At 40.1% G+C, this 25,017-nt stretch overlaps 2 protein-coding genes, 1 non-coding gene and 2 pseudogenes across 3 annotated transcripts in view; 3 read left to right on the plus strand and 2 right to left on the minus strand.

The window, feature by feature from the left end:
* Window positions 1-2,076: 2,076 nt before the first annotated feature.
* LOC132353013 (ATP synthase subunit a-like) lies at window positions 2,077-2,773 on the minus strand (annotated as a pseudogene).
* A 250-nt stretch (window positions 2,774-3,023) lies between these two features.
* Window positions 3,024-4,360, minus strand: LOC132353878 (cytochrome c oxidase subunit 2-like; annotated as a pseudogene).
* A 241-nt stretch (window positions 4,361-4,601) lies between these two features.
* LOC132353879 (zinc finger protein OZF-like) lies at window positions 4,602-15,276 on the plus strand. The gene is made up of 3 exons (XM_059905376.1): window positions 4,602-4,626; window positions 4,708-4,773; window positions 14,150-15,276. The coding sequence occupies exons 1-3, from the start codon at window positions 4,602-4,604 to the stop codon at window positions 15,274-15,276; spliced, it is 1,218 nt and encodes a 405-aa protein (XP_059761359.1).
* Window positions 15,277-19,092: 3,816 nt separating this feature from the next.
* Window positions 19,093-19,165, plus strand: TRNAG-CCC (transfer RNA glycine (anticodon CCC)). The gene has a single exon. It is a non-coding gene; the product is annotated as a tRNA-Gly (tRNA).
* Window positions 19,166-23,433: 4,268 nt separating this feature from the next.
* The window catches only part of ZNF606 (zinc finger protein 606), a 30,456-nt gene continuing 28,872 nt past the window's right edge, over window positions 23,434-25,017 (plus strand). The window contains exon 1 of the mRNA XM_059903819.1: window positions 23,434-23,453. The gene's annotated coding sequence lies outside the window, so the exon portion shown is untranslated. The remainder of the gene's footprint in view (window positions 23,454-25,017) is intronic.

The following is a 25,017-nucleotide window of genomic DNA, read 5'->3' on the forward strand; positions in this document are numbered from 1 at the left end:
TATTATGCTGGCTAAGGTGAAATGTGAGTTTAAGGTTGTCAGGGCTGCTAGGATGAATAGTGACAATATCATGCTCTCTAGGCATAGTAGTGAGGATATTAGGTGGGACCGATATATTAGTGACCCTATGAGGGATATAGTGAAAGCTATGATAATATTTATATGTACTAAGGACACTGGGTAATTATGAGTTTAACCATAATCTAATGAGTCGAAATCACTTGTTTTATTTTAAACTAAATACCATATTCAGCTCATTCCAATCCCCTTTGAGTTCATTCGTAGGCCAGGCTAACTGCTAATAATGAGATTAAAAGTAGGGCTATGGTGGGGGCTTCCCTGGTGGCGCAGTGGTTGAGAATCTGCCTGCCAATGCAGGGGACACGGGTTCGAGCCCTGGTCTGGGAAGATCCCACATACCGCGGAGCAGCTGGGCCCGTGAGCCACAATTACTGAGCCTGCGCGTCTGGAGCCTGTGCTCCGCAGCAAGAGAGGCCGCGATAGTGAGAGGCCCGCGCACCGCGATGAAGAGTGGCCCCTGCTTGCCACAACTAGAGAAAGCCCTCGCACAGAAACGAAGACCCAACACAGCCATAAATAAATAAATAAATAAATAAAAATTGAAAAAAAGGGAAAAAACTTTAAAAAAAAAAAAGTAGGGCTATGGTAAGTATTGTTTTTAGGTTGTCTAGGTCGAAAAGGAGGAAGGTGATCGCTACTAGGAAAGTTTTTATGGAAAAGGGTAGGCGGGCGGATCCTATAGGGTCAAATCTGCATTCGTAGGGGCTTGTTTTTTCTGCGTGTTTAGTTGAGGAAGTCAGAAGGCGATAAGTACGAGTAATGAGGCTAGTATTGTGTTTGTTAATAGGCTCAGTATTAAGTTTATTGCTCTTTTTCGGGGTGCACCTGAACTATCTGATTGGAAGTCAGTTGTACTAATTAATGCTAAAAGGACTATGAGCCTCATCAGTAGATAGATACATAAAGAGTCATACAACATCTACAAAACGTCAGTATCAAGCAGCAGCTTCGAAGCCGAAGTGGTGGTTGGATATGAAGTGGAATTTTAATTGGCGTAGGAAACAAACAATAAGGAAAGTAGACCCAATAATTACATGTGGTCCGTGGAATCCTGTGGCTATGAAGAAAGTTGATCCATAGAGTCCATCTGAGATCGTAAATGGGGCTTCGTAATACTCTGATGCTTGTAGGAGTATAAAATAAACACCGAGGGCGATTGTAATAAGAAGGGCTTGAAGTATGTGCTTACGATTTCCTTCTATATGGCGGTGATGGGCTCAGGTAATGGATACGCCAGAGGTCAATAGCACAGAAGTGTTGAGGAGTGGTACTTCTAGGGGGTTTAAGGGGTGAATGCCTTAGGGATGGCCAGCACCCGCCTAATTCAGGGGTAGGGGCGAGGCTTGAGTGGTAGAAGGCTCAAAAAAAGCTGGTAAAAAATAGGACTTCTGGGGGCTTCCCTGGTGGCGCAGTGGTTGAGAATCTGCCTGCCAATGCAGGGGACACGGGTTCGAGCCCTGGTCTGGGAAGATCCCACATGCCGCAGAGCAACTGGGCCCGTGAGCCACAATTACTGAGCCTGCGCGTCTGGAGCCTGTGCTCCGCAACAAGAGAGGCCGTGATAATGAGAGGCCCGTGCACCGCGATGAAGAGTGGCCCCCACTTGCCACAACTAGAGAAAGCCCTCGCACAGAAACGAAGACCCAACACAGCCATAAATAAATAAATAAATAAATAAATAAAACCCAAAAAAGTTAAAAAAAAAAAAGTATCTCTGAATGCCTTTAAAAAAAAAAAATAGGACTTCTGATACGATAAATAAGATTATTCCGTCTCAGAGTCCCTTTTGGATGGTTGGTGTGTGGTGGCCTTGGAAAGTGCTTTCTTGAATGACGTCTCGTCATCATTGATATATTGTTAGAATATTAGTTAGTAGGCCCAGTATTAGTAGAACTATTGAGTTGAAGTGGAATCATATGAGAAGTGCTGAAAGAGCTCCTGTGAGGGATCAAGGACTAGGATTTACTATGTGATATGTGTGGGTTTGGTGGGTCCCTATGTGTTGCCATGCAGGTATAAGCTTACTAAGAGGGTGAATACATAGGCTTGAATTATAGCAACAGCGAATTCGAGGATGGGGAGTAGGGCGAGAATGATAAATGTAATGAGAGCTGTGAATGTGCTGGTGCTTATTAGCACTAGGGTTGTCTCTTCGATTAGATGTGTTAGTAAGTGGCCTGCTGTAATATTGGCTGTTAGTCGTACAGCCAGTGCTACTGGTTGGATGAATAGGCTGATAGTTTTGATAATTTCTAGCATAAGGATAAGGAGGGTGGGTGTGACTTGTGGTAAGAAGTGGGCTAGGGATGCTTTTGTTTTATTACGGAAACCTGTAATGATGGCACCGGAAACCTGTAATGATGGCACCGGCTCATAGAGGGATGGCCATTCCCACATTCATTGAGAGCTGTGTGGTGGGGGTAAATGAGTGGGGTAATAGTCCGAGGAGATTGGTTGAGCCAGTAACTAGAACGAGTGATATTAGTATTAGTGATCAGGTTTGTCCTTTATGATTATGGATACCTATTATTTGTTTTGATGTGAGTTGAATTAGTCATTGAAGGGAAATTATGCAATTATTAATTAGTCCTTTTGATGTTGGAAATAAAATACTTGGGAATATAATGATGAGAACGACTACAGGGAGGCCTATTATTGGGGTTACGAAAGGGGCAAATAGATTTTCGTTCATACTGTTTCTCAAGGGGCAGGTTGTTTTTGCACTTCAGTGAGTGCTGATTTTGGCTTGGGGTAGTAGATGTGTTTTGAGATTTTTAGTTGAAATATAATAAATAATGTTAGAAATATAGATGAAATAGTAGTAAATCTTGTTGATATATCTAGTTGTGTCATGCTATCAAGGAGAACTTTAGCTCTCAGTCTTTAATTTAAAAGGTTAACGCTAATCTACCTTCTTAATGAGTTTATAGCATAGACGTGGATCATTTTTCAAAGTATTTTAGGGGCACTAGCTCAAGGACAGTTGCATGAAGCTATGGTTTGACCCACAGATCTCTGAACACTGTCCGTAATACAAGCCTGGTCGTGTTGATATTAGGGTTGTTTGGTTTAAGTGCCCTGGGATTGCGTCTGTCTTTAGGCCTAAGGAGGGTACGGCCCATGAGTGTAATACATCTTCGGAGGAGATTAGTATTTGGACTGTTATCTCTATAGGTAAAACTACTCGGTTATCTACTTCTAGCAGTCGTAACTCTCCTGGTTTTAGGTCTGGTGTTGGGTTTATATAGGAATCAAAATTTAGGTCTTCGTAGTCAGTATATTCATAGCTTCAGTATCATTGGTGGCCTATAGTTTTTACAGTAAGAGATGGATTGTTGATTTCATCTATTATATAAAGGATTCGTAATGATGGCAGGGCAATTAAGATTAAGATAATAGCTGGTAGGATAGTCCAGATAGCTTCTACTTCTTGTGCATCTATTGTGCTAGTATGTGTTAGCTTAGTTGTAAGTATTAGTGTAATAATATAGAAAACTAAGGAGCTAATTAGGAAAACAGTTGTCAGTGTGTGGTCTTGAAAATGTAGCAATTCTTCTATCATGGGTGATTTTACGTCTTGAAAACCTAGTTGGAAGGGATATGCCGTAGAGTATACAAGATTTTCACTTGTGACTTAACTTCGACAAAGTTATGTAAAATTTTACTAATACCTTGTTCATGAAGAAAGACATAGCGGCTGTGATGTTGGCTTGAAACAATAAAAGAAGGTTCAATTCCTTCCTTTCTTGGCTACTTTAGATTAACATAGGTTGGCTATTCAAATGTATGGTACGGTGGAGGACATCCATTTAACCACTCTAAATTTGTAGTAGTAAGTTCTACTGTTAATACTTCTCCTTTGGATGTGAATACTTCTCAGATAATGAAGACTATCAGTATGACCGCTGTTAATGAGATGAATGAACCTATTGATGAAATAGTATTTCATGTTGTATAGGCGTCTGGATAGTCGGAGTATCGTCGAGGCATGCCAGATAAGCCTAGAAAATGTTGTGGGAAGAAGGTTATGTTGACACCCACGAATATGATCACGAAGTGAATTTTTGCTCATGTTGAGTGGATATCCTGAGAGTAGTGGAAATCAGTGTACAAATCCTCCTATGATAGCAAAAACAGCTCCCATTGAGAGCACATAGTGAAAGTGTGTGACTACATAGTAGGTATCATGAAAGACAATGTCTAATGATGAATTAGCTAGGACAGTACCTGTTAGTCTGCCGACTGTGAAAAGGAAGATGAAACCTAAGGCTCACCTCATGGCCGGGGACCATTTAATATTGTCTCCATGGAGTGTTGCCAATCAGCTAAATACTTTTACCCCTGTAGGAATAGCAATAATTATAGTGGCTGATGTAGAGTATGCTGGCGTATCAACGTCTGTACCTACTGTGAATATTTGATGGGCCCATATGATAAACCCTAAGAACCCGATTGATATTATAGCACATACCCTACTCATATACCCGAAAGGCTCTTTTTTACCTGAGTAGTAGGTTACAATGTGTGAGGTCATTCCAAATCCAGGTGGGATTAAAATGTATACTTCAGGGTGTCCAAAGAATCAAAATAGACGTTGATATAAGGTTGAGTCTCCTCCTCCTGCAGGATCGAAGAAAGTTGTCTTCAGGTTTCGATCAGTTAATAGCATGGTGATTCTGGCTGCTAGGACAGGTAAGGATAGTAGAAGCAATACTGCTGTGATTAGTACTGATCATACGAATAGTGGTGTTTGGTACTGGGTTATAGCGGGTGGTTTTATGTTGATGATAGTAGTGATAAAATTAATAGCCCCAAGAATTGAGAATACACCAGCTAAATGTAGAGAAAAAATAGTAAGGTCAACTGAAGCTCCTGCGTGTGCTAAGTTTCCAGCTAAGGGTGGATATACAATTCAACCTGTACCCGCACCGGCTTCAACTATTGATGATGCTAGTAATAATAGGAAAGATGGAGGGAGTAATCAGAAACTCATATTGTTTATACGGGGAAAAGCCATATTGGGCGCCCCAATTATTAGGGGTACTAGCCAGTTTCCAAACCCGCCAATTATAATGGGTATAACTATAAAGAAAATTATTACAAATGCGTGGGCCGTTACTACCACGTTGTAAATTTGGTTATCTCCGAGCAGTGTTCTGGGTTGGCCTAGTTCAGCGCGAATTAATAAGCTTAGGCCAGTGCCTACCATTCCGGCTCAAGCGTCAAATAGTAAGTATAAAGTACCAATGTCTTTGTGGTTGGTTGAGAATAATCAGCAATTTATGAACATAGGTAAAATGGCCGAGCAGGCATTAGACTGTAAATCTAAAGACAGAGGTTAAGTCCTCTTTTTGCTGAGTCCCGTGGTGAATTGATCATTTTGAATTGCAAATTCAAGGAAGCAGCTTCAACCCTGCCTGGACTTCTCCCACCTTTTTTTTCTCGAGGCTGGAGAAGTAGATTGAAGCCAGTTGATTAGGGTATTTAGCTGTTAACTAAAAGTTCGTGGGAGATGAATCCCTCCCATCTAGTGAGGATTTAGCTTAATTAAAGTGTTTGATTTGCATTCAATTGATGTAAGATATAGTCTTACAATCCTTATTAGGCAGGAATTAAGTAAATTGTACTTGCTTAAGGCTTTGAAGGCTCTTGGTCTGGTTTAACCTAAATTCCTATTCTAGGATTGACAGTATTGGTGTGAGAGGTAGAAGTATTGTGGATACTGCTATTATGGTTGGTAAAAGGATTATTTGTTTTGTAGAGTTGAATTGTCATTTTATCTTCATGTTGTTTGTAGAGGGGAATAAGATCAGTGCTGTGGAGTACGTGAGTTGTATGTAGAAGTACAGGTTGAGCGGTGCTGTGGTAGCTATGAGTGTGGGTAGGATAATAGTATTGTTTTTTGTTATTTCTTGAATAATCATTCATTTAGGCATGAATCCTGATAGTGGTAGGAGTCCTCCTATTGAGAGTAGGAGGGTGGTACATCAAAATGCTTATATTAAAAAAAAAAAAAAGCTTATATTTTATATAAAGTTCTCCAAAGATAGTCCAGGTAAGCACGTACAAAGTGAGCAGCAAGTCACTATGACCCCTACAGAGTTGGGAAAGAATGCTGTTCTTTTTTTTTTCTTTGCTGCGCTGCGCGGCATGTGAGACCCTAGTTCCCCAACCAGAGATCGAACCTGTGCCTCCTGCATTTGAAGTGTGGAGTCTTAACCACTGGACCGCCAGGGAAGTCCCAAGAATGCTGTTCTTTTAAGAAGTTACGTTGCTAGAGTCAGAAGAAAGGGAAAAAAATTGATCTTAACCGTCGAGCAGGCACTCCCATCTTTGAGGAGCTCTGGTTAATGTGTAATGCAGATTCACGCTGCACATTAGGGAGGGAGGGAGAAGGCCCAAACAAACACAGAGAATTTTATGTTTAATTTTTTCTTGTCCTGCCTTAAAATATAAATTTTATTTCATCACTGTGAACTTGCTAAAATCATTTACATGTTCTAGAAATGTGTTAGTTTCCTTGGATTTCTTACACAATCATGTCATATACAAAAAAAAAAAAATTGCTTTACTTCTTCCTTTCCAGCCTTTATGTTTTCCTTATTTAATGTTAACTATACTGACTAGGATCTCTGGTACTTAACAGTGAGACATGCTGTCCTTTAGAGTACAGTCCAGGGGCTTCCCTGGTGGCGCAGTGGTTGAGAATCTGCCTGCCAATGCAGGGGACACGGGTTCGAGCCCTGGTCTGGGAAGATCCCACATGCCGCAGAGCAACTGGGCCCGTGAGCCACAATTACTGAGCCTGCGCGTCTGGAGCCTGTGCTCCGCAACAAGAGAGGCGGCGATAGTGAGAGGCCCGCGCACCGCGATGAAGAGTGGCCCCTGCTTGCCACAACTAGAGAAAGCCCTCGCACAGAAACTAAGACCCAACACAGCCATAAATAAGTAAAAATTTAAAAAAAAAATTAAAAAAAGAGTACAGTCCGGTAAAGTTTTAGAACTGTGTATTTATGTAACCCATACTCTAATCCACACATAGAATATTTTCATCTCCCCATATATTTCCTTTATGTCCCTCTCCAGTTAGTACCCCCAGAGGTGACAACCATTGTTATATGATATCTGTTACTTTAGATTATCCAGTACAATCTTGAATAAAAGTGAGATTGGACATACTTGCCTTGCTCATGATACCAAGAAATAGCATTCAGTATTTCACCATTAAATGTGATCTGATGCCCTTTATCTGATTGAGGGCAGTCTGATTGAGGGCACTCTATTCCTAGTTTGCTGAGTTTTTATCATGAATGGGCATTATATTTTATCAAATACTCTACATGCATGTATTGTCATGATTGTATTCTTTTTACCTTTGTTTTGTTGGTTTCCCCACTTGTCTATTTTGTTCCTTTTTCTTGGTTTAATTTGCTTTCCTCTTCCCTGGCTTTTTGAGGTAGAAGCTTAGGTCATTAATTTTTTTTTTTAAGATTTATTTATTATTTATTTATCTATTTTATATATTTTTGGCTGCATCGGGTCTTAGTTGAGGCACGTGGGATCTTTGTTGAGGCATGCGGGATCTTTCCTTGTGGCCCGGGCTCTTCGTTGTGGTACTCGGGCTTCTCTCTAGTTGTGGCGTGAGGGTTTTCTCTTCTCTAGTTGTGGCACACATGTTCCAGGGCTCTGTAGTTGGCGGCATGTGGGCTCTAGTTGAGGCGTGTGAGTTCAGCAGTTGTGGCATGTGGGCTTAGCAGCCTTGTGGCATGTGGGATCTTAGTTTCCTGAACAGGGATCGAACCCGTGTCCCCTGTATTGCAAGGCAGATTCTTTACCACTGGACCAGGAAGTCCCTGGGTCATTAATTTTAATCCTTCCTTTCTGATGCTTGCATTTATAGCTACACATTTTCCTTTAAGTCTATTTTAACTGCATCCTGCACATTTTCATATGTTATATTTTCATTGGCGGTCAGTTCTTTGAATATATGAAACTGATTTCTTCTTTGATCTGGAAAATACACTGTTTAATTTCTAAATATGAGGAGATTTTTATTATTGATGGCCAGATTAATTCCATTGTGGTCAAATAACATATTCTGTATGTATCCAGTCCTTTTAAATTTATTGAGAAATGTCTGTATGAGACAGCATATGATCTATTTTAGTGAATGTGTATTCTTTTTTTTTTTTTTTTTTGTCTGTGCGAGGGCCTTCTCCAGTTGTGGCAAGCAGGGGCCACTCTTCATCGCGATGCGCGGGCCTCTCACTATCACGGCCTCTCTTGTTGCGGAGCACAGGCTCCAGACGCGCAGCCTCAGTAGTTGCGGCTCACGGGCCCAGTTGCTCTGCGGCATGTGGGATCTTCCCAGACCAGGGCTCGAACCCGTGTCCCCTGCATTGGCAGGCAGATTCTCAACCACTGCGCCACCAGGGAAGCCCGTGAATGTGTATTCTGCTCTTGTTAGGCACAGTGCTTGATAAATGTCAATTAAGTTGAGTTGCTTAGTTGTGTTGCACACTTTATTCTCATGGATTTTCTTGTTTGCTTGTTCCATCAGCTACTGACAGAAGAGTGTTAAAATCTCCAACCATTACTGGATTTCTTTATATTTTTTTAATCAATTCTTTTTTCTTTTTCTAGTTTTATTGAGATATAATTGACATGTAAAATTGTATTACATTAAGCTGTACAACATTATGATTTGATCTATGTATATATTTTGAAATATTTACCACAATAAGTTTAGTTAAAATCTATCACTACATAGCTATAATTTTTTATTTCTTTTTTTTTTTTTTTGCCAGAAAGGGTCAAAACATTTTATTCTCTTAATTTTTTTTTTTTTAAATAAAGTTAAACAGTAAAACAAAAATTCACAAGCTGCCCTGTCCACCCCCCACCTCCCTCCCCTACCCGCAGTCTTCGGCGCTGGCTCCCTTTCCTTCACCTCACTCACACAGACACCGGGTATCCAGCTGAGAAAATGAAACTGCTCTAAGTACGTGGATCATAATGAAGGGAGGAGGTGAACTGTGTCTACATTCGAGGTTAAACTGAGCAAGTCTGCATTTTCTGGGCTCCGGGTGGTTTCCTTTCATTAGCCAAACTGAAAAAAGAAATTCTCTGGACCAGATGCTTCAAAGCTGAAGCCCCCAGGACCGCCAAAGAATGCCTTGAAGATATTGTTTGCATCAAAATCACCCATATTCATGCCCTCTTGTGATGAAAACTTAAAAAAAGTTTTTATGAAGCTAGCATAACTTTATTTTTTTATTGAAGTATAGTTGACTTACAATGTTATATTAGTTTCAGGTGTACAACATAGTGATTCAGTATTATAGATTACATTCCATTTAAAGTTATTACAAAACAATGACTGTATTTCCCTGTGCTGTGCAATATATCCTGTTGCTTATCTATTTTATACATAGTAGTTTGTATCTGAATATTTTTTACCAATTTTTGCTTCATGTATTTTGAAGCTATGTTACTGGGCTTAATGACATGGCAGATTGTTTGGTCTTCCTATTGAACATACACTTTTTAAAAAAAATTTTTTATTTAATTTACTTGGCTGCACCGGGTCTTAGTTGCCACACACAGGATCTTCATTGCCACATGCGAAGATTGCATGTGGGATCTAGTTCCCTGACCAGGGATCGAACCCAGGCCCCCTGCATTGGGAGCACAGAGCCTTAGCCACTGGACCACTAGGGAAGTCCCACCTGTCTTTTTCTTTATTTTTACTTTCAACTCACCTGTTGAAATGTTAAAGTGAGTCTCTTGTAAACAGCATTTAATTGGGTTTTGTTTGTAATCCATTTTGGCAGTCTTATTTCTTAATTTGTTCAGTAAATTTGTATTTATTATATAATTACTGATATGTTTGGGTTTATGTCTGCCACGTTGTTATTCTGTTTGTCTCATCTGGTCTTTGTACCTTTGTTTTTCCATGTTGCCTTCTTTTGGATTAATTGGGTATTTATTCCATTTCATCTCCTTTTATTTCTTCTTAGCTTTATGTCTTTGTAATATTGTATAATCGTATGTTTTATTTGCTCTAGGGTTAACAATACAAATTTTACCTTATAATAATCTATCTGGAATTAATATTATGCCACTTAATGTAAGAACTTATATATTAGTATAATTGCAGTTTTCCCTGTTGTCGTATATATCACTTTTACATATTATATAAGTCCATTATGCATTGTTGTTATTCTTGCATTATACGGTCACCAGCATTTTAAAGGAATTTAAAAGTAATTTTGTACAATATTTTTTTCCTAGTTAATTAGTTTTGGGGTTGCTCTTCATTCCTTTCTGCAGATCCAGGCTTCTATCTTTGATGGTTTCCTTTCAGGCTAAAAAACATGCTGTACCCGGAGGAGATTTCAGATGAGTCTGTCATCATTCTAAAGTCTTGGCTGCTTCTTCTGTCATTCCAGCCTGGATGAGGCTCCCACATGTGTCTCACTTCTCTCTGGGAGGGAGGTGCAGTTCATGAACTGTTTTTAAGGGAGCAGAGAGCATCTACAGGGAAAAAGTTAATGAGATTAGAACTGATGGTTCAGTTCCTGTGTCTCTGAGTTCGGTGCTTTAAAGTTTAAACCCACACTGCCTGTGACCTTTCACTTTTTTGATTCTGTTTTGGTAAGTGTTTAATACGAGCTCAACAAAAAAGTTACATTAAAAAAATGGAAATTAAGTGGGGAGGGGGTAAAATGGAAATCTGGTTTTCATGTATATCTTTCCCCCAGAGACTGTCATTTAGAATGACTTTACTAGCTGTATTTAGCATACATTGAAGTATGTAATGACATGCTAAAATATATGATGTCAAACGTCAGAATCATAAGATTTTCTCTGCAGGTTGTTGCCCTTGAACAGTAAACATCTATTATGGTAAGGACTACATTATCACCATATCTGGCTTCTTTATTCTCAGTTCAGATTACTTAACTCAGTAGATATTTGTTATATATCAGGTTACATATCTAACAGATGTAACATGCCAGATTTGAGTGCTTTGCAAATACCACCATCCAAGTTAATTCTGTTATTATGATCTTTCTTGTACTGATTTGGTTCTAGCTTTCTTACTTAACATCATGTATCAGTAATTTCTCCCCAAGATCAGACTGCCGTTACCCTGGTTGAGATTGAGGCAGACATTTACAATAATTGACACTTTGCTTATTTATACAGATGATGAGTCTCAGTCATTATTTGTTAATTTTACTAGATTAACTCTCAGAGGGTAACCTTATGCTAGAGTTCTGAGGTTGCTTTACTATCACCATAGAGTATTAGCAACAGAAATAACCTGTAGATAAAAAATTAACATCGATGATAATTGATTTAACAACCAGAAGAATAGTTTTTGAAAGATAATGATAAAATTTAAAAGCTAATGTTATAAATTTCAGACCTTAGGGATAGAACATTTGCCAGGAAATAAATGTACATACCTATACTCCTGCTGTTATGAAGGATAATGGTGGAAGGGGAGAGGCTTCTAGTTAGACATGTAATCTTCTAAAACCCAGATTATGCAGGCAGTTGATAGAAGCCAGTACTATTAAGGAATATTGGCTGAATGCAGTAGTGAAAAGATAGAGGGTCAAGGGTTAAAAGACAACATCAGCTCGTGGCTTTTCCTCCATTTTGTTAAACGATGTTCAGTTTCAGGTACCTGCTTTGTTATTGAGTTTCATCATCAGGATTATGTTAGTTACCTTTCAGTTTTATTGTTATATCATTTCTTATGACTGTAGAGTGATAGGGAATAAACTACTCTATGTAAAAACAACAACAAAACATGCTGTAGTATTTCTTGTGATATGCTCAGATGGTGAAAAATTCTCTCCACTTTGTGTGTGTGTGTGTATGCGCACGCGAGCCTAAAAATGTCTTTATTAAGCCTTCATTTTGGAAGGATTTTTTTCTTGGATATAAAATTTTAGGTTTTTTCTTTCAGCTTTAAAGATGTTTGTCTTTTGTTTCCTTGTTTCCATTGTTTTTTGTGGGAAGTCAGCTGTTTTTCTTCTTGTTGTTCCATTAATATAATCTGTTGTTTTCTTCTGATTACTTTTAAGATTTTTACTTTTTATTTGGTTTTCAACAGATTGTGATGTTTTAGGTGAGGTCTTCTTTGAAATGATTCTGTTTGGAGTTTGCTGAGCTTGTTGGATCTATAGGATGGTGCCTGTAATCAATCTAGGAAAACTCTCTCCCACTTCTCTTCAAATATGCCTTCTGCTGCTTTCTATCTCTCTGCTGTAACATTACACGTTACACGTTACACGTTAATCCTGTGTTAGGTGCTCTGTTTTTACATTCTTTTCTCTTCCTTTGTATCATCATAAAGTTTCCACTTACCTGCCTTAGTTCACAATCCTTTCTTCTACTGTGTCCAGTCTGCCGTTAAGTGCATTCATGGTTTACGTCAGATATTATATTTTTATTTAGTTCTATAATTTTTTTGGTTCTTTTCTTCTTTTTTTCCCATGAAATTATTTATCATGTTTATAATAGTTATTTTAAAATCTTTTCCTGCTACTTCTAATGTTTGGGATATCTATTTTTGTTGAGTTTTTTTCTTGATTATGTGTCACATTTTCCTGATTCTTATATTTCCTGATTCTAGTCATTTTTTTGTATACTGGACACTGTGGATGATACATTGTAGGGACTATAGATTGTTATCTTCTACTAAAGAGTGTGAATTTTGTTTTGGTAGGTGGTTAAATAATTACAAATCACCCTAATCCTGATGAGGCTTGGTTTAGTATTGATTAAGGTAGAGTTACTTTGATTTTGCTTAATCCTTGGATGTAGCCCTTATTCTTGGGCATGGTCTTTCCTTCTGGGATGTAGCTTTCTGGGGTTTCAGCTGAATGCCTTGGGTGCTTACTGAAGTTCTTTTGCCCAAGCTGGGTCAGAACTCTTATGCCTCCCAACACTGTGTAACTCCTGAAACCTCTGCTCAGAACCCTAGCAGCTGTTCTTTGCCAGGTCTTTGAGAGCCTTTTCCGATACATTTGCAGTTAGGGTCCAGCTAAGGACTCATGGAGAAACCCACTGCAGGTTTCTGGGTCCCCTCCTTTGCTCTGCTTGACTTTGCAAAGCCCTCCTCACAGTCAGTTCCATAGCCTCCTCCCTGTGGACAGGAATGTAGGGCCTCCCCACCTGGCAGGAGCACAATTGTGTACACTCTGTCCACCTCACAGACATGTCCCAGGCACCCACAGAGCTACCAGTGTTGTGCTGGTGTCTGGGGAAGAGCAGACAATAAAGGACCAAAAGAACAAGGTGATGTTAAACAGCGCTAACCAGTGCTGAGCAGCAGATAAAACAGGACAGTGAGCTGGAAAATGAGGAGGAACCCGTATAGGAGGGGAGGTCAGAGAGGGTCTCTTAGAGGAGGTGACCTGGGAGTTGTGACCTGAATGATGAGAAGAAAGGGAGGGGTTGCTGTCACCTGAGACCTTGGGGATCAAAAGCAGGTCCTCAAACAGACAGGAACTGTGTGTTAATGGGGGAAATGGTCACTTACAGGGAGAACTAAAGAAACCCAGCAGAAAAAGGAACAAGGAGAGCTGTGGTAGTTTGACCCTGATTCTGAGTGCTCGGGAGGACTGGGTCTAAAGAGGTATTCTCTTGACATTGTGAAACTTGTTTGTTAGGAAGGTTAATATGACGTCAGTTACAGGAGGAATGGACCTAACTAGGGAGATGGATCAGAATTTGGAGATATCTAAGCATTAAAGAGGGGTGGCTGTTCAGAATATTTTATGTTTGGGATGTCTGCTTATTCCATGATGTTTCCCCTAATGTGTCTTCTCCCCCTGTTTTGCTGATGACTTTTTTAGCTGATTAGTCTTCCTGTGGATTCCTCTTGTTCTGTGTGTACATTTTGTGGGTTCTCTTCTCAAAGTTCCATCTGTTCCCTTAGTTGATATTTAAAAACATCTACTTGTATTGTGCACATCTTGTTGCTTTTATCTCATCATTCTCACTCTAGGAGTTTTTTCCCAAGCACCTGTTTTTCATTTCCTTCCAGCATGGAAGAACAGACCTAAAAGCCAAGAGTCACCATCAACAGAGGCCATTTCTGGTGACGGATTACCCAGCAGCATGAACCTGGAAAGATACACAATGGGTGATTCCTGGCGTTCTACCGTAGCAGATGACTGGAAATCTGAGAATGAATCAGAAAAGCAGAAGAGGTACAGTGTTAGTGTGGGGCCAGTGGAATATGAACAAGGGCAACTAGTGACCCCGGATGGGGATTGGGAAAATGCTGAAGTTGTGGGGAAATGCAGCTTCAATTCCGACTTTGTTTCTTCACAGAGATTTCTTATCAAAGAACATTTTCATCAAACTGACTCAGGAGTTCACAGTTTACAGTATAATTTTGTTTTACAGAATCATCAGGAAATCTTGGTAGAAAAGAAACCTTGTAAAGGCAATCCATGTGGAAAAGTCCTGGAAAAATTGTGTAAGTTGAATGAGCACGGTAAATATACCAACCAGAGCATATACTTTTCTACACATGAGATAATTAATACTGGAGAAAAATGTTACAGATATAAGGAAAGTGGGGATTTCTTTACCCATAGGTCACACCTCTCTCAGTTCATGAGAACTCATAGTAAGGAGAAATCCTATGAATGTAATGAATGTTGGAAAGCCTTTAAGAAGCTTTCATCTCTTTCTTATCATCTAAGAAATCTCAGTAGAGAAAAAGCCTATGAATGTAATGAATGTGGGAAATCTTTCTGGCAGAGTGTTCACCTCATTTTGCACCAGAGAATTCACACTGGTGAGAAACCTTATAAATGTAATAAATGTGGAAAATCTTCTAGCCAAAATTCTCACCTTAATGTACATCAGAGAACTCATACTAGAGAGAATCCCTATAAATGTGATGAATGTAGAAAATCCTTCAGTGGACGGTGTAATCTTAATGTGCACAAGAGAACACATACTGGAGAGAAACCCTACAAATGTAATGAATGTGGGAAGACTTACAGTTTTCATTTATCCTTCACTCAACATAAGAGAGCACACACTGGAGAGAAACCGTATGAATATCATCAGTGTGGGAAAGCTTTCGATCAAGGTTCTAACTTTATTGGGCACCAAAGAACTCATATGAGGGGGAGGAAATTACACATTGCACTTTAATTCACAAAAGCTATACAAGTATATGTAGATTTTGTCTTTTTTAACCATTTCCAGAGAAGGGCTGAGACTGGGTGGTATTTGATACCTGGGTAAATTGCCAATGAAAAATAATTAGTAAAATCAAAACTCCCTTCAATAATACTAGTTAATACAGTCAACCAGTGTGGGAAAGACCGTTGCTGAGAAGTCAGAATAGGTTGATGATATTTGACTCAAAGACTGAATGTACTATTTCAAAGAGCCAGAGTGCTATTATTTACTTCTTTGTTCTCCAATGCTAGAAAGTTAGGGTACTTCTAATTTGTTTCAGGAAGTCACCATAAACTGTTATTATGAACTCTGTGTAGAAATATGGAAAGCACCTGTAATGTGTACTGAGAAGTGCAGAATTGTTGTGGCTGTGTTGTCCTATGTGTGCATCTGGACAAGGGCTTAGAAGAAAACAGAAATGAACATAGCTAATTTAATAAGAGTCTGGGAATACCGTGCCTTTTTATGTTTCTCTAAAAATTGGTACAGTTTTACAACAAATAAAAATACAAGGAGGAGAAAGAAGTTCAAATGTCAGTCTGAATCATTAGAAATGGGTGCACTAAAGTAGCAAAAACAAGAAGAAATGGAAATAAATTTAGTGCTAAACACAAGAAATTAGAAAAAAAATATTTCTAATCAAGGCAGAAACAAGGATGTAATAGTGATAAAAGGAGAAAATACATGGTAAAAGATGATTCTGAGAAAAACAAACTATAAATTCCAAACTAACACGGTCAAGAAAAATAACACACAGATTTGCACCATTGGGAATGAAAAGGGAAATAAACATAGAGAAAATTATATCATAAGATTTGTACATTTTTGTGTTAACACACCTGATAAACTTAGATGAAAAAGACAGTTTTCTAGGAAAACATAATATTGACTGAAGAAGACACAGAAAACCTAATACACTAAACATTTCAGAATAAATTGAAAAAGTTCTCAGGGAATTACTCCACAAAATTTCAAGCCCAAGCTATTTTACCACTGAATTATTTCCACCTTCAAGAAATAGAAAACTCTTTGATATACAACTATTCCAGAACATATAGAAAGTTGAATGCTACCTCTTTTGTGATACCAGTCTGTCAAAGCTCAAAGAAAGAAAAAGGCCAATATCTCTCAGGAATATTAATGCAAAAGTTCCAGATCAGACATTACAGTGAGTATACCTGGATTTAAGAACAACCACTGCAGTAAACGGGTACTTTGCATTAGGAAATATACAACTACCATGCTCCATTTTAATCAAGCAGTGGAGAAAAACAAGTCATCTCAATGATTCATGAAAAAGAAGCTGATAAAATTTAATATTTATTATTTCAGGGGAAAAAAACCCTGGTAACAGAAAATGTATTTTTATAATATGGTGATATCAGGCTTAATGGTGGCACTAGAGCTGAGGTTGGCAAACTAGGGCCCACAGGCCAAATCTGGCCCATGTGTTTTTGTAAGTAAAGTTTTGTTGGAACATAGCATGTACCCACTCATTTCCATGTTGTCGGTAGCTGCTTTATGAGGTAGAGTAGCTGTGAAAGAGGTCGCATGGCCTGAAAAGCCAAAATGCCAGAAAAGCTTTGCCAATCCCTGACCTAGAGCCGTTCCTGTTCCATTCAGGAAGGACCAAGGCAAGGTTGCTCACCAGTCCTTATGTATGAGCAGGCAGTTCACAAAAGGAGCACATATGGACAATAAATACATGGAAAAGTGTATGAGCTCATCAGTAATCAAAGAGATATAAATAAAAATGATAAAAGTATATACTTGGGCACCTGTTATGAGGTAGGCAGTATCCCAAGCATTCAGTCTAAGTAACCTCATTTAATACAAAAATCCTAGTAAGGAAGTTCTGTTTAGACTGCAGAAAATTCAGTCCCAGGAGACTAACTGACAGGTAAAGACTGGCAAGGATTTTAAAAGACTGTGTTGGATGTAGGCAAAACTAGTAGGGAAATGGACCCTATTATTCAGCACCCATGGATGGTTATATGGGTGCACCCTCTTTATAGGGTGGTCAGGTTAGTAGTGTCCATATGTAAAGTATGCTCATGAGTTGATTCAGCAGTCTCACCCGTGGAAATAACTGCCCAGTTATGAACGCACATGGGCATAGGACCTTTGTTATAGCACGGTTTGTAACAGCAAACTAAGAAATGCTCACCAATAGGAGAATGTTTAAGTAACTATGGTGCAGAAATTAAATGGCATATTGTTGGGAGACAAAATTAGGTTCATAACAACCTGGATGATCCCAACTCTGTGAAACCATAAATCTCAGGGGAACTCTGTGGAAGAATGTCACCCACATGTTGACATTCATTATCTATGGGTGATGGGACTTTTAAGCAATGTTTGCTCTACCTTTTCCTAAGCGATTTTGTTTACAGTGAATGTGTACCATTTGATACACATGCAGCTTACTTATTCAGCACAGTTCCCAGAATAAGTAACTTTCTCAGCCTGTGTCTGGTTTCTGCCTGCCTCTGAATGCTCCCACCATAGCACTGTCCCAGGTGTTCACCCTGCTTGGCTTGCACTGGCCCTGTTCTGGTTCCTGGAATCTTGTCAAGGTGCCTGCAAACGTTTTTCCCTCCATCTGGAACCACAGTCCACCCAGCATAACCTTTGGGAAGCTGAGACCCATCCTTCTGGTCTGGGCTTAAACATCACTTTAGAAAGGACATTCATGACCAACCAGACCTAGCTGATCCTTCATCACACCATTTATCAGAGTTTGCAAAGATTTGTTTACCTGTTTCTTCTTCAAACAGCAGGTAGAATTCCTGCTGAAACGTAACTCCTGTCATGCCAGCCTCTGTGGAGAAAGTTCCTGTGTCTTCCCATTTTATCCAGAATTTAAGATTCAGATCCTTAACAGCTTACTGGGGCCCTCACCTGTGATTCTCCCCCTGACTACATTTTAATCACAGAGGTAGCTTTAAAGAAAATGACAACATCGAACTTGTTTCCAATGAACACGTAGGAGTGCATGAACAACCATAGCTCCCAATGTAACAATGAGTAAAACAAAGTTTAAAAATTATACTCTCCTGTGGTACACTACCAAAGAGGGGTTAGGAGCAAGGAAGCCTTGATGCATTTCAAGGAGGTGACCCCTTCACAGGTGAGCACGCTGGGGACAAACAACTGGTCTGGGTGCAGGTAGCCTCAAAATTGGCTAGAGCAACTCTGAACAAAGAAGGAGAGAGCAGCAGAGCCCTGGACAACAGTGAGCGGGTGGAACAGAGCCCCAAACTTGGGGCAGGAAGAACTCCAAGTACAAAAGTAATTTTCTCATCCTGAGAATCCCCTTGGCCTAGAATTTTGCTGTGTACCCAGAACAGTGAAGTGCTCATATCTTAGATGCACCATTGAATCATTTTTGACAAATGCATATCAAGACACAGAACATTTCCATTACCCTAGCAAGTTCTTTCATGTCCCTTGCCTCAACCTGATAAAAGGCATCTACAAAAACCTACAGGTAATATCACACTCAATAGAAAAAAACGGAATGCTTTACCCCTAAGATGAGAACAAAACAAGGATGTCTGATCTCACCACTTCTATTCAACATTGTAATGGAGGTTCTAGCTAAGGCAATTGGCAAGAAAATGGAATAAAAGGAATCCGTATTGGAATGGAAGAAGTAAAATCTGTTGTTATTTACAGATTAAATGATCTTCAATGTAAAAAATCTGATGGAATCAAAAAAAAAAACTATTAGGACTAGCAAGTGTGTAGAGCAGGATTGCAGGATACAAGATCAATATTCAAAAATCCCTGGTGGTCCAGTGGTTAAGACTCTGCACTCCCAATGTAGGGGGCCCAGGTTCGATCCCTGGTCAGGGAAGTAGATCCCGCATGCTGCAACTAACATAGCCCACATGCCGCAACTAAAGATCTGGCACGTGGCAACGAAGATCCAGCATGCCACAACTAAGACCCAGTGCAGCCAAATAAATAAATATAAAAATAAATATTTTTTAAAAAAATTGCAGGGAGCTCCCTGGTGGTCTAGTGGTTAGGGTTCAGCACTGTCACTGCCATGGCCTGGGTTTTGCTATAAAAAGAGGAACATTTTCAGTGTTATTGGCCACAGTAACTTTTTCTTGTTGTTAATGATGTTCTTCTAGAGATTTTATGTGAGAATAATTTCCTTAGGTAAATAGCCAATCATTTTGGAAAGATCTTTTTCCATTTTGTTTTTGTTGTTTTTTAAACAGTTGAAATAACAAAAATCCTAAGTACTCAAAAAAATTAATTGCAGGGAGTTCCCTTGTGGTCTGGTGGTTAGGATTTGGTGTTTTCACTGCCGTGGCCTGGGTTCAATCCCTGGTGGGGGAACTGGGATCCCGCAAGCTGTGCATGCAGTGGAAGCATGGAGTCCTATCTTTTACTTTGTTTATGGTGTCTTTTGAAGAAAAGGATTTAAAAAAATGTCTTTTTTTTTTCATTGTTTGTGTTTTATGTCTTCAGTTCAAAATCCCAACTACGTTTGGGTCTTAAAAATAGTATCTTGTATTTTCTCCTAAAAGACTTTCTAATCAGCTTACTGCAGTATAATTGACACATAATAAACTGCACATGGACTTCCCTGGTGGTGCAGTGGTTAAGAATCTACCTGCCAATTCAGGGGATACGGGCTCAATCCCTGGTCCTAGAAGATCCCACATGCTGCGGAGCAACTAAGCCTGTGTGCCACAACTACTGAGCCTGTGCTCGAGAGCCTGTGAGCCACAACTACTAAGCTCATGCGCTCCAGGGCGTGTGTGCCGCAAATACTGAGCCCGTGTGCCACAACTACTGAAGCCCTTGTGCCTAGAGCCTGTGCTTCGCAACAAGAGAAGCCACCACAGTGAGAAACCCGCGCACCTCAATGAAGACTATCCCCCGCTCACCGCAACTAGAGAAAGCCAGAGTGCAGCAACGAAGACCCAACGCAGCCAAAAAAATAAATAAAAATAAACTGCACGTATTTTAAAGTGTACAATTTCATAAATTTTGACCTTTTTAAAAAATATTTTATTTTTGGCTGCATCCTGTCTTAGTTGCGGCACGTGGGATCTTCACTGCGGCATGCAGGATCCTTTGTTGGGGCGCGCGGGCTTCTCTAGTTGAGGCGCACAGGCTTAGTTGCCCTGCAGCACGTGGGATCTTAGTTCCCCGACCAGGGGTCGATCCTGCGTCCCCTGCATTGGAAGGCGGATTCTTTACCACTGGACCACCAGGGAAGTCCACTTGACTTTTTTTTTCCCCTTGACCTTTTCTTAAAAAATTATTTTTTATTCTTTTGGCCACGCCATGCGGCTTGTGGGATCTTAGTTCCCCTATCAGGGATTGAACCCATGCCCCCTGCAGTGGAAGCGCTGAGTCTTAACCACTGGACCTCCAGGGAAGTTCCAATTTTGACGTTTAAATCTGTAAAACCATCACCACAATCAAGAAAATGAATATGACCATCACCCTCGCACGTTTCTTCATGCCCCTTGAAGTCCCTCCTCCTACCTCTCCACACCCTTCCCCATTCCTCTGTTCCCAAATGACCACAGGTCTGCTTTCGGTTACTATAGATTAGCTTGAATTTTCTAGACTTGTATATAAATGGAATGATATGTTGCATACTCTTTTTTTTGGGAGGGGGAACTGGCTTCTTAGCATAATTATTTTGAGATCCATCCATGTTGTTGCATGTATCAATAGGTCATTCCATTTTACTGCTGACTAGTATTCCATTTTATGGATCTACCACAATTTGTTTATCCAGTCATTTGTTGGTGGACATTTGGGTTGTTTCCAGTTTGGGGCTATTACAAATAAAGCTGCTATGAACACTAGTATAGTGTACAAGTCTTTGTATGGACATATATTTCCTTTTGGATAAATAGGATTAAAATATCTGGATCATACAGTAGGTGTAAGTTCAGCATTTTAAGAAACTGTCATTTTGTTTTTCAAAGTGGTTATATCATTTTACATTCCCATCAGCAAAGTATGAGAGTTCCAGTTCCTCCACATCCCCATCAATATTTGGTATGGTCATTCTTTTTGATTTTTGCAACTCCAGTAGATGTATATTGGATTCTCGTTGTGTGTTTTTTTTAAATAAATTTATTTATTTTATTTATTTATTTTTGGCTGTGTTGGGTCTTTGTTGCTGCACGTGGGCTTTCTCTAATTTTGGTGAGCGGGGGCTACTCTTCATTGTGGTACATGGGCTTCTCATTGCAGTGGCTACTCTTGTTGCAGAGCATGGGCTCTAGGTGCATGGGCTTCAGTAGTTGTGGCACGTGGGCTCAGTAGTTGTGGCTCGCGGGCTCTAGAGCGCAGGCTCAGTAGCTGTGGTGCATGGGCTTAGTTGCTCCATGGCACGTAGGATTTTCCCAGACCAGGGATTGAACCTGTGTCCCCTGCATTCTTAACCACTGCGCCACCAGGGAAGCCACTCATTGTGGTTTTAATTTATATTTCTCTAATTACTATTGATGTTGAACATCTTTTCAAGTGCTTGTTTGTCATTTGCCTATTTTCTTTCATGAAAATATTTTACCCTTTTTTCAAAAATTGGGTTCTTATTGTTGATCCACTTTTATTTAATTTTTGTACACGGTGTGAGTTAAGGATCAAAGTTCTTTTTTTAAAAAAATATAAAGATAGATATTCTGTTGTTCCAGTACTACTTGTTGCAAAGGCTATCCTTTTCCCACTGTGTTGCCTTCTGTGCCTTTGTAAAAAATCAGTTATCCATAGATGTATGGGCTTATTTCTGAACTATATATTCTGTTTCATTGATGTATCTGTTTATACCAATACCATGCTGTTTCGATTATGTACTTTATAATAATTTTTGAGATCAGACAGTGCTAACTCTCCAATTTTCTTCATTTCTGAGTTGTTTTTATTATTCTAGGTCTTTGCATTTTCATATGATTCCATGTCTACAAAAACTCGTGCTGGGATTTTGATTGGAAATGCATTGAATCTATAGATCAATTGAAGATAATTGACATCCTAACAATATTGAGTCCTCTAACATATAAACAAGTATATTTCTCTATTTGTTTAGGTCTTCTTTAATTTCTGTCAGCAATATTTTGTTTTCAATGTACGAATTCTTCACATCTTTTGTCACATTTATCCCTAAGTATTTCATATTTTTTGATGTTGTGGTAAATGGTATTTTTACTATTTTCAATTTCCAGTTGTTCATTACAAGCATATAAAAAGGCAATTGTTGGGACTTCCCTGGCTGTCAAGTGGTTAAGACTTTGCATTGCAGTGCAGGGGGGTGCAGGTTTGATCCCTGGTTATGGAGCTAAGATCCCACATGCCTCATGGCCAAAAAACCAAAACATAAAACAGAAGCAATATTGTAACTAATTCAATAAAGACTTTTAAAAAATGGTCCATGTCAAAAAAAAAAAAAAACTTTAAAAATAATGCAAAAAAAATAAATAATGCAGTTTTTAAATAATGCATTAGGACTCCATGCTTCCACTGCAGGGGGCCGGGTTCAATTCCCTAGTTGGGGAACTAAGATCCCACATGCCACATGGAAAAAAAAAACACTGAAAGGATAAATCTTTCAATGATAAATATATGGAGCAAAAAATGCACGTTGCAGATGAAATCTTATGCATTTATATGAATGCAAAACATGCTTTGTATTGCTCTCGAATACGGGCATGTAAAGTTTCAGGAAATGTATGGAGTGATCCACATCTCATTCAGGATAGTGGCTGCCTCTGGAGGAAGGGGGTTTTCTATTGGCGAGGGAAACACAGGTGTTTCAGCCTGTGGTTGATGTTCTTTTTTTTTTTTTTTTTTTTTTTTGCTTAGGAGTGTGTTCACAGGGTTTCATTGAATCTCTTACGAGTTTACTATGTTTTACATATTTTTCTTAAAAGAAAAACGAGCAGACGTCTAACGTTAAATTCCAAGGATGTGAGAAATTGAATGCTGAATGGTGAACTGGTGGCAAAGAAAAGCTGTGGAACGGGGAGCTTCTGCATGGTCACCAGCAGTAGAGAAGCATCTTGACGTCCTTCTGGGGGGACTCAGAATCCCATAGTGTTGACCTTAGTGACTCTTGGACTCTTCGCTGGAGAAGATGAGTTAATCCTAGGATTTGAAAGCATAAGGTAACTTCAAGTCTAGCTGACTTGTGCTAGTTATTATACTATTGGTGACAACCCAGTTCATAAAATACCCTACTTGTTCCAAGTAATGTATCCTGGACTCCTCCTCCCTTTACCTTTAAAAAAAATTTAATTAATTAATTAATTTTTATTTATTTATTTTTGGCTGCATTGGGTCTTCCTTGCTGCATGCGGGCTTCCTCTAGTTGTGGCCAGTGCGGGCTACTCTTCATTGTGGCGTGGAGACTTCTCATTGCGGTGGCTTCTCTTGTTGCAGAGCATGGGCTCTAGGTGCGCGGGCTTCAGTAGTTGTGGCTCACGGACTCTAGGGTGCAGGCTCAGTAGTTGTGGCACACGGGCTTAGTTGCTCTGTAGCATGTGGGATCTTCCCAGACCAGGGCTCGAACCTGTGTCCCCTGCATTGGCAGGGGGATTCTTAACCACTGAGCCAGGGAAGCCCCTCCCTTTACCTTTCATTCTTATCTGGTTATGAGGAAATGGAACCAGCTGAAGCCCTTCACGTGGCATGGGGTGACCACATTTTGGGCACCTCTCAGAGGAAGGGCATGTCCACAGACAACCTAGATTCTCCTACTGCTCTTGTCTCTCCCCACTCAGAAACCTCAGTAACAGCCCAGACGTAGCCCAGACTTCCATAATGTGGCATCCAAGATGGCTGTTCGCCTCAGCATTGCCACCTCATGACACAGAGAGAACAAGGTACCATCCAACAAGCTGGGGTACCTGAAGTAGGAGAGGGCCTGGGTATGAGGGAAGCAGTATCATCACACACCTGTAACCCACTCCCCACCGGGCCTTGGTGAACAGCTCTGCATTGAGAGGCCTCCTCCATGCCCTTCCTTGTTCTGGGTATTACAGACCGGACTGCATCCCATGATGCACAACCTTTAACCTACTGCCTGTTGGCGCTACCTTTAGAACACTAACATTTCCACAGTCTGACCACGGATCACCACCCACGTTGATTACTGCATTGGTACAAAGGTCACTCTGGTCCTTCCCTCACCCTCTTTAAGTCTGCCCTCCACACAGAAGCCAGAGTGAGTGATCCTTTGAGGAGGCCAGAGCCCATGACTGCTCTGCTCAGAACCATGCCCTGGCTCACAGCCGGAGCCATTACGATGCCCGTAAGGCTCTCTGCAATTGGCCATTCTCTCTCTGACCACCATGCTGTTCCCCCAACTAAACAGTCGAAACTAGGGTGGAGAAATGAACAGGCATGGCGAATAAGGAGGAAGGGGCTAGGGAGCTCTGGACAAGGGTCACCCCCAATACAGCTGGGAAGGAGGCCTCGGTCCAGCGGACTCAAATTCATCTCGGTAACAAGGAGTAGGGCTTCGTATGTGAGCGGAAGCTCAAAATTAGGTTCCTTGTCCGAAAAGGGTATCATAACAACCAAACCACTTCCTTACAATCTTGTAACTACTGAATGAAAAGGAAAGTGCTCAGACTTCAACAAAGTTCCCACCGCTAAGTGCGGCTACCGCGAGCCGCCATTTTACGGACGGGCAAACTGAGGCTCGCCGACCGGCGATTTACCGAGGCC

This window comes from Balaenoptera ricei, chromosome 19, assembly GCF_028023285.1.
Source record: "Balaenoptera ricei isolate mBalRic1 chromosome 19, mBalRic1.hap2, whole genome shotgun sequence".
Taxonomy (NCBI): Eukaryota; Metazoa; Chordata; class Mammalia; order Artiodactyla; family Balaenopteridae; genus Balaenoptera; species Balaenoptera ricei.

Coding starts and splice junctions, on each gene's coding strand:
- LOC132353879 (XM_059905376.1), top strand. CDS start 4,602: ATGTGTGAGGTCATTCCAAATCCAG. Junction 4,627..4,707: donor TGAGGTCATTCCAAATCCAG/GTGGGATTAAAA, acceptor CTCCTCCTGCAG/GATCGAAGAAAGTTGTCTTC. Junction 4,774..14,149: donor GATTCTGGCTGCTAGGACAG/GTAAGGATAGTA, acceptor ATTTCCTTCCAG/CATGGAAGAACAGACCTAAA.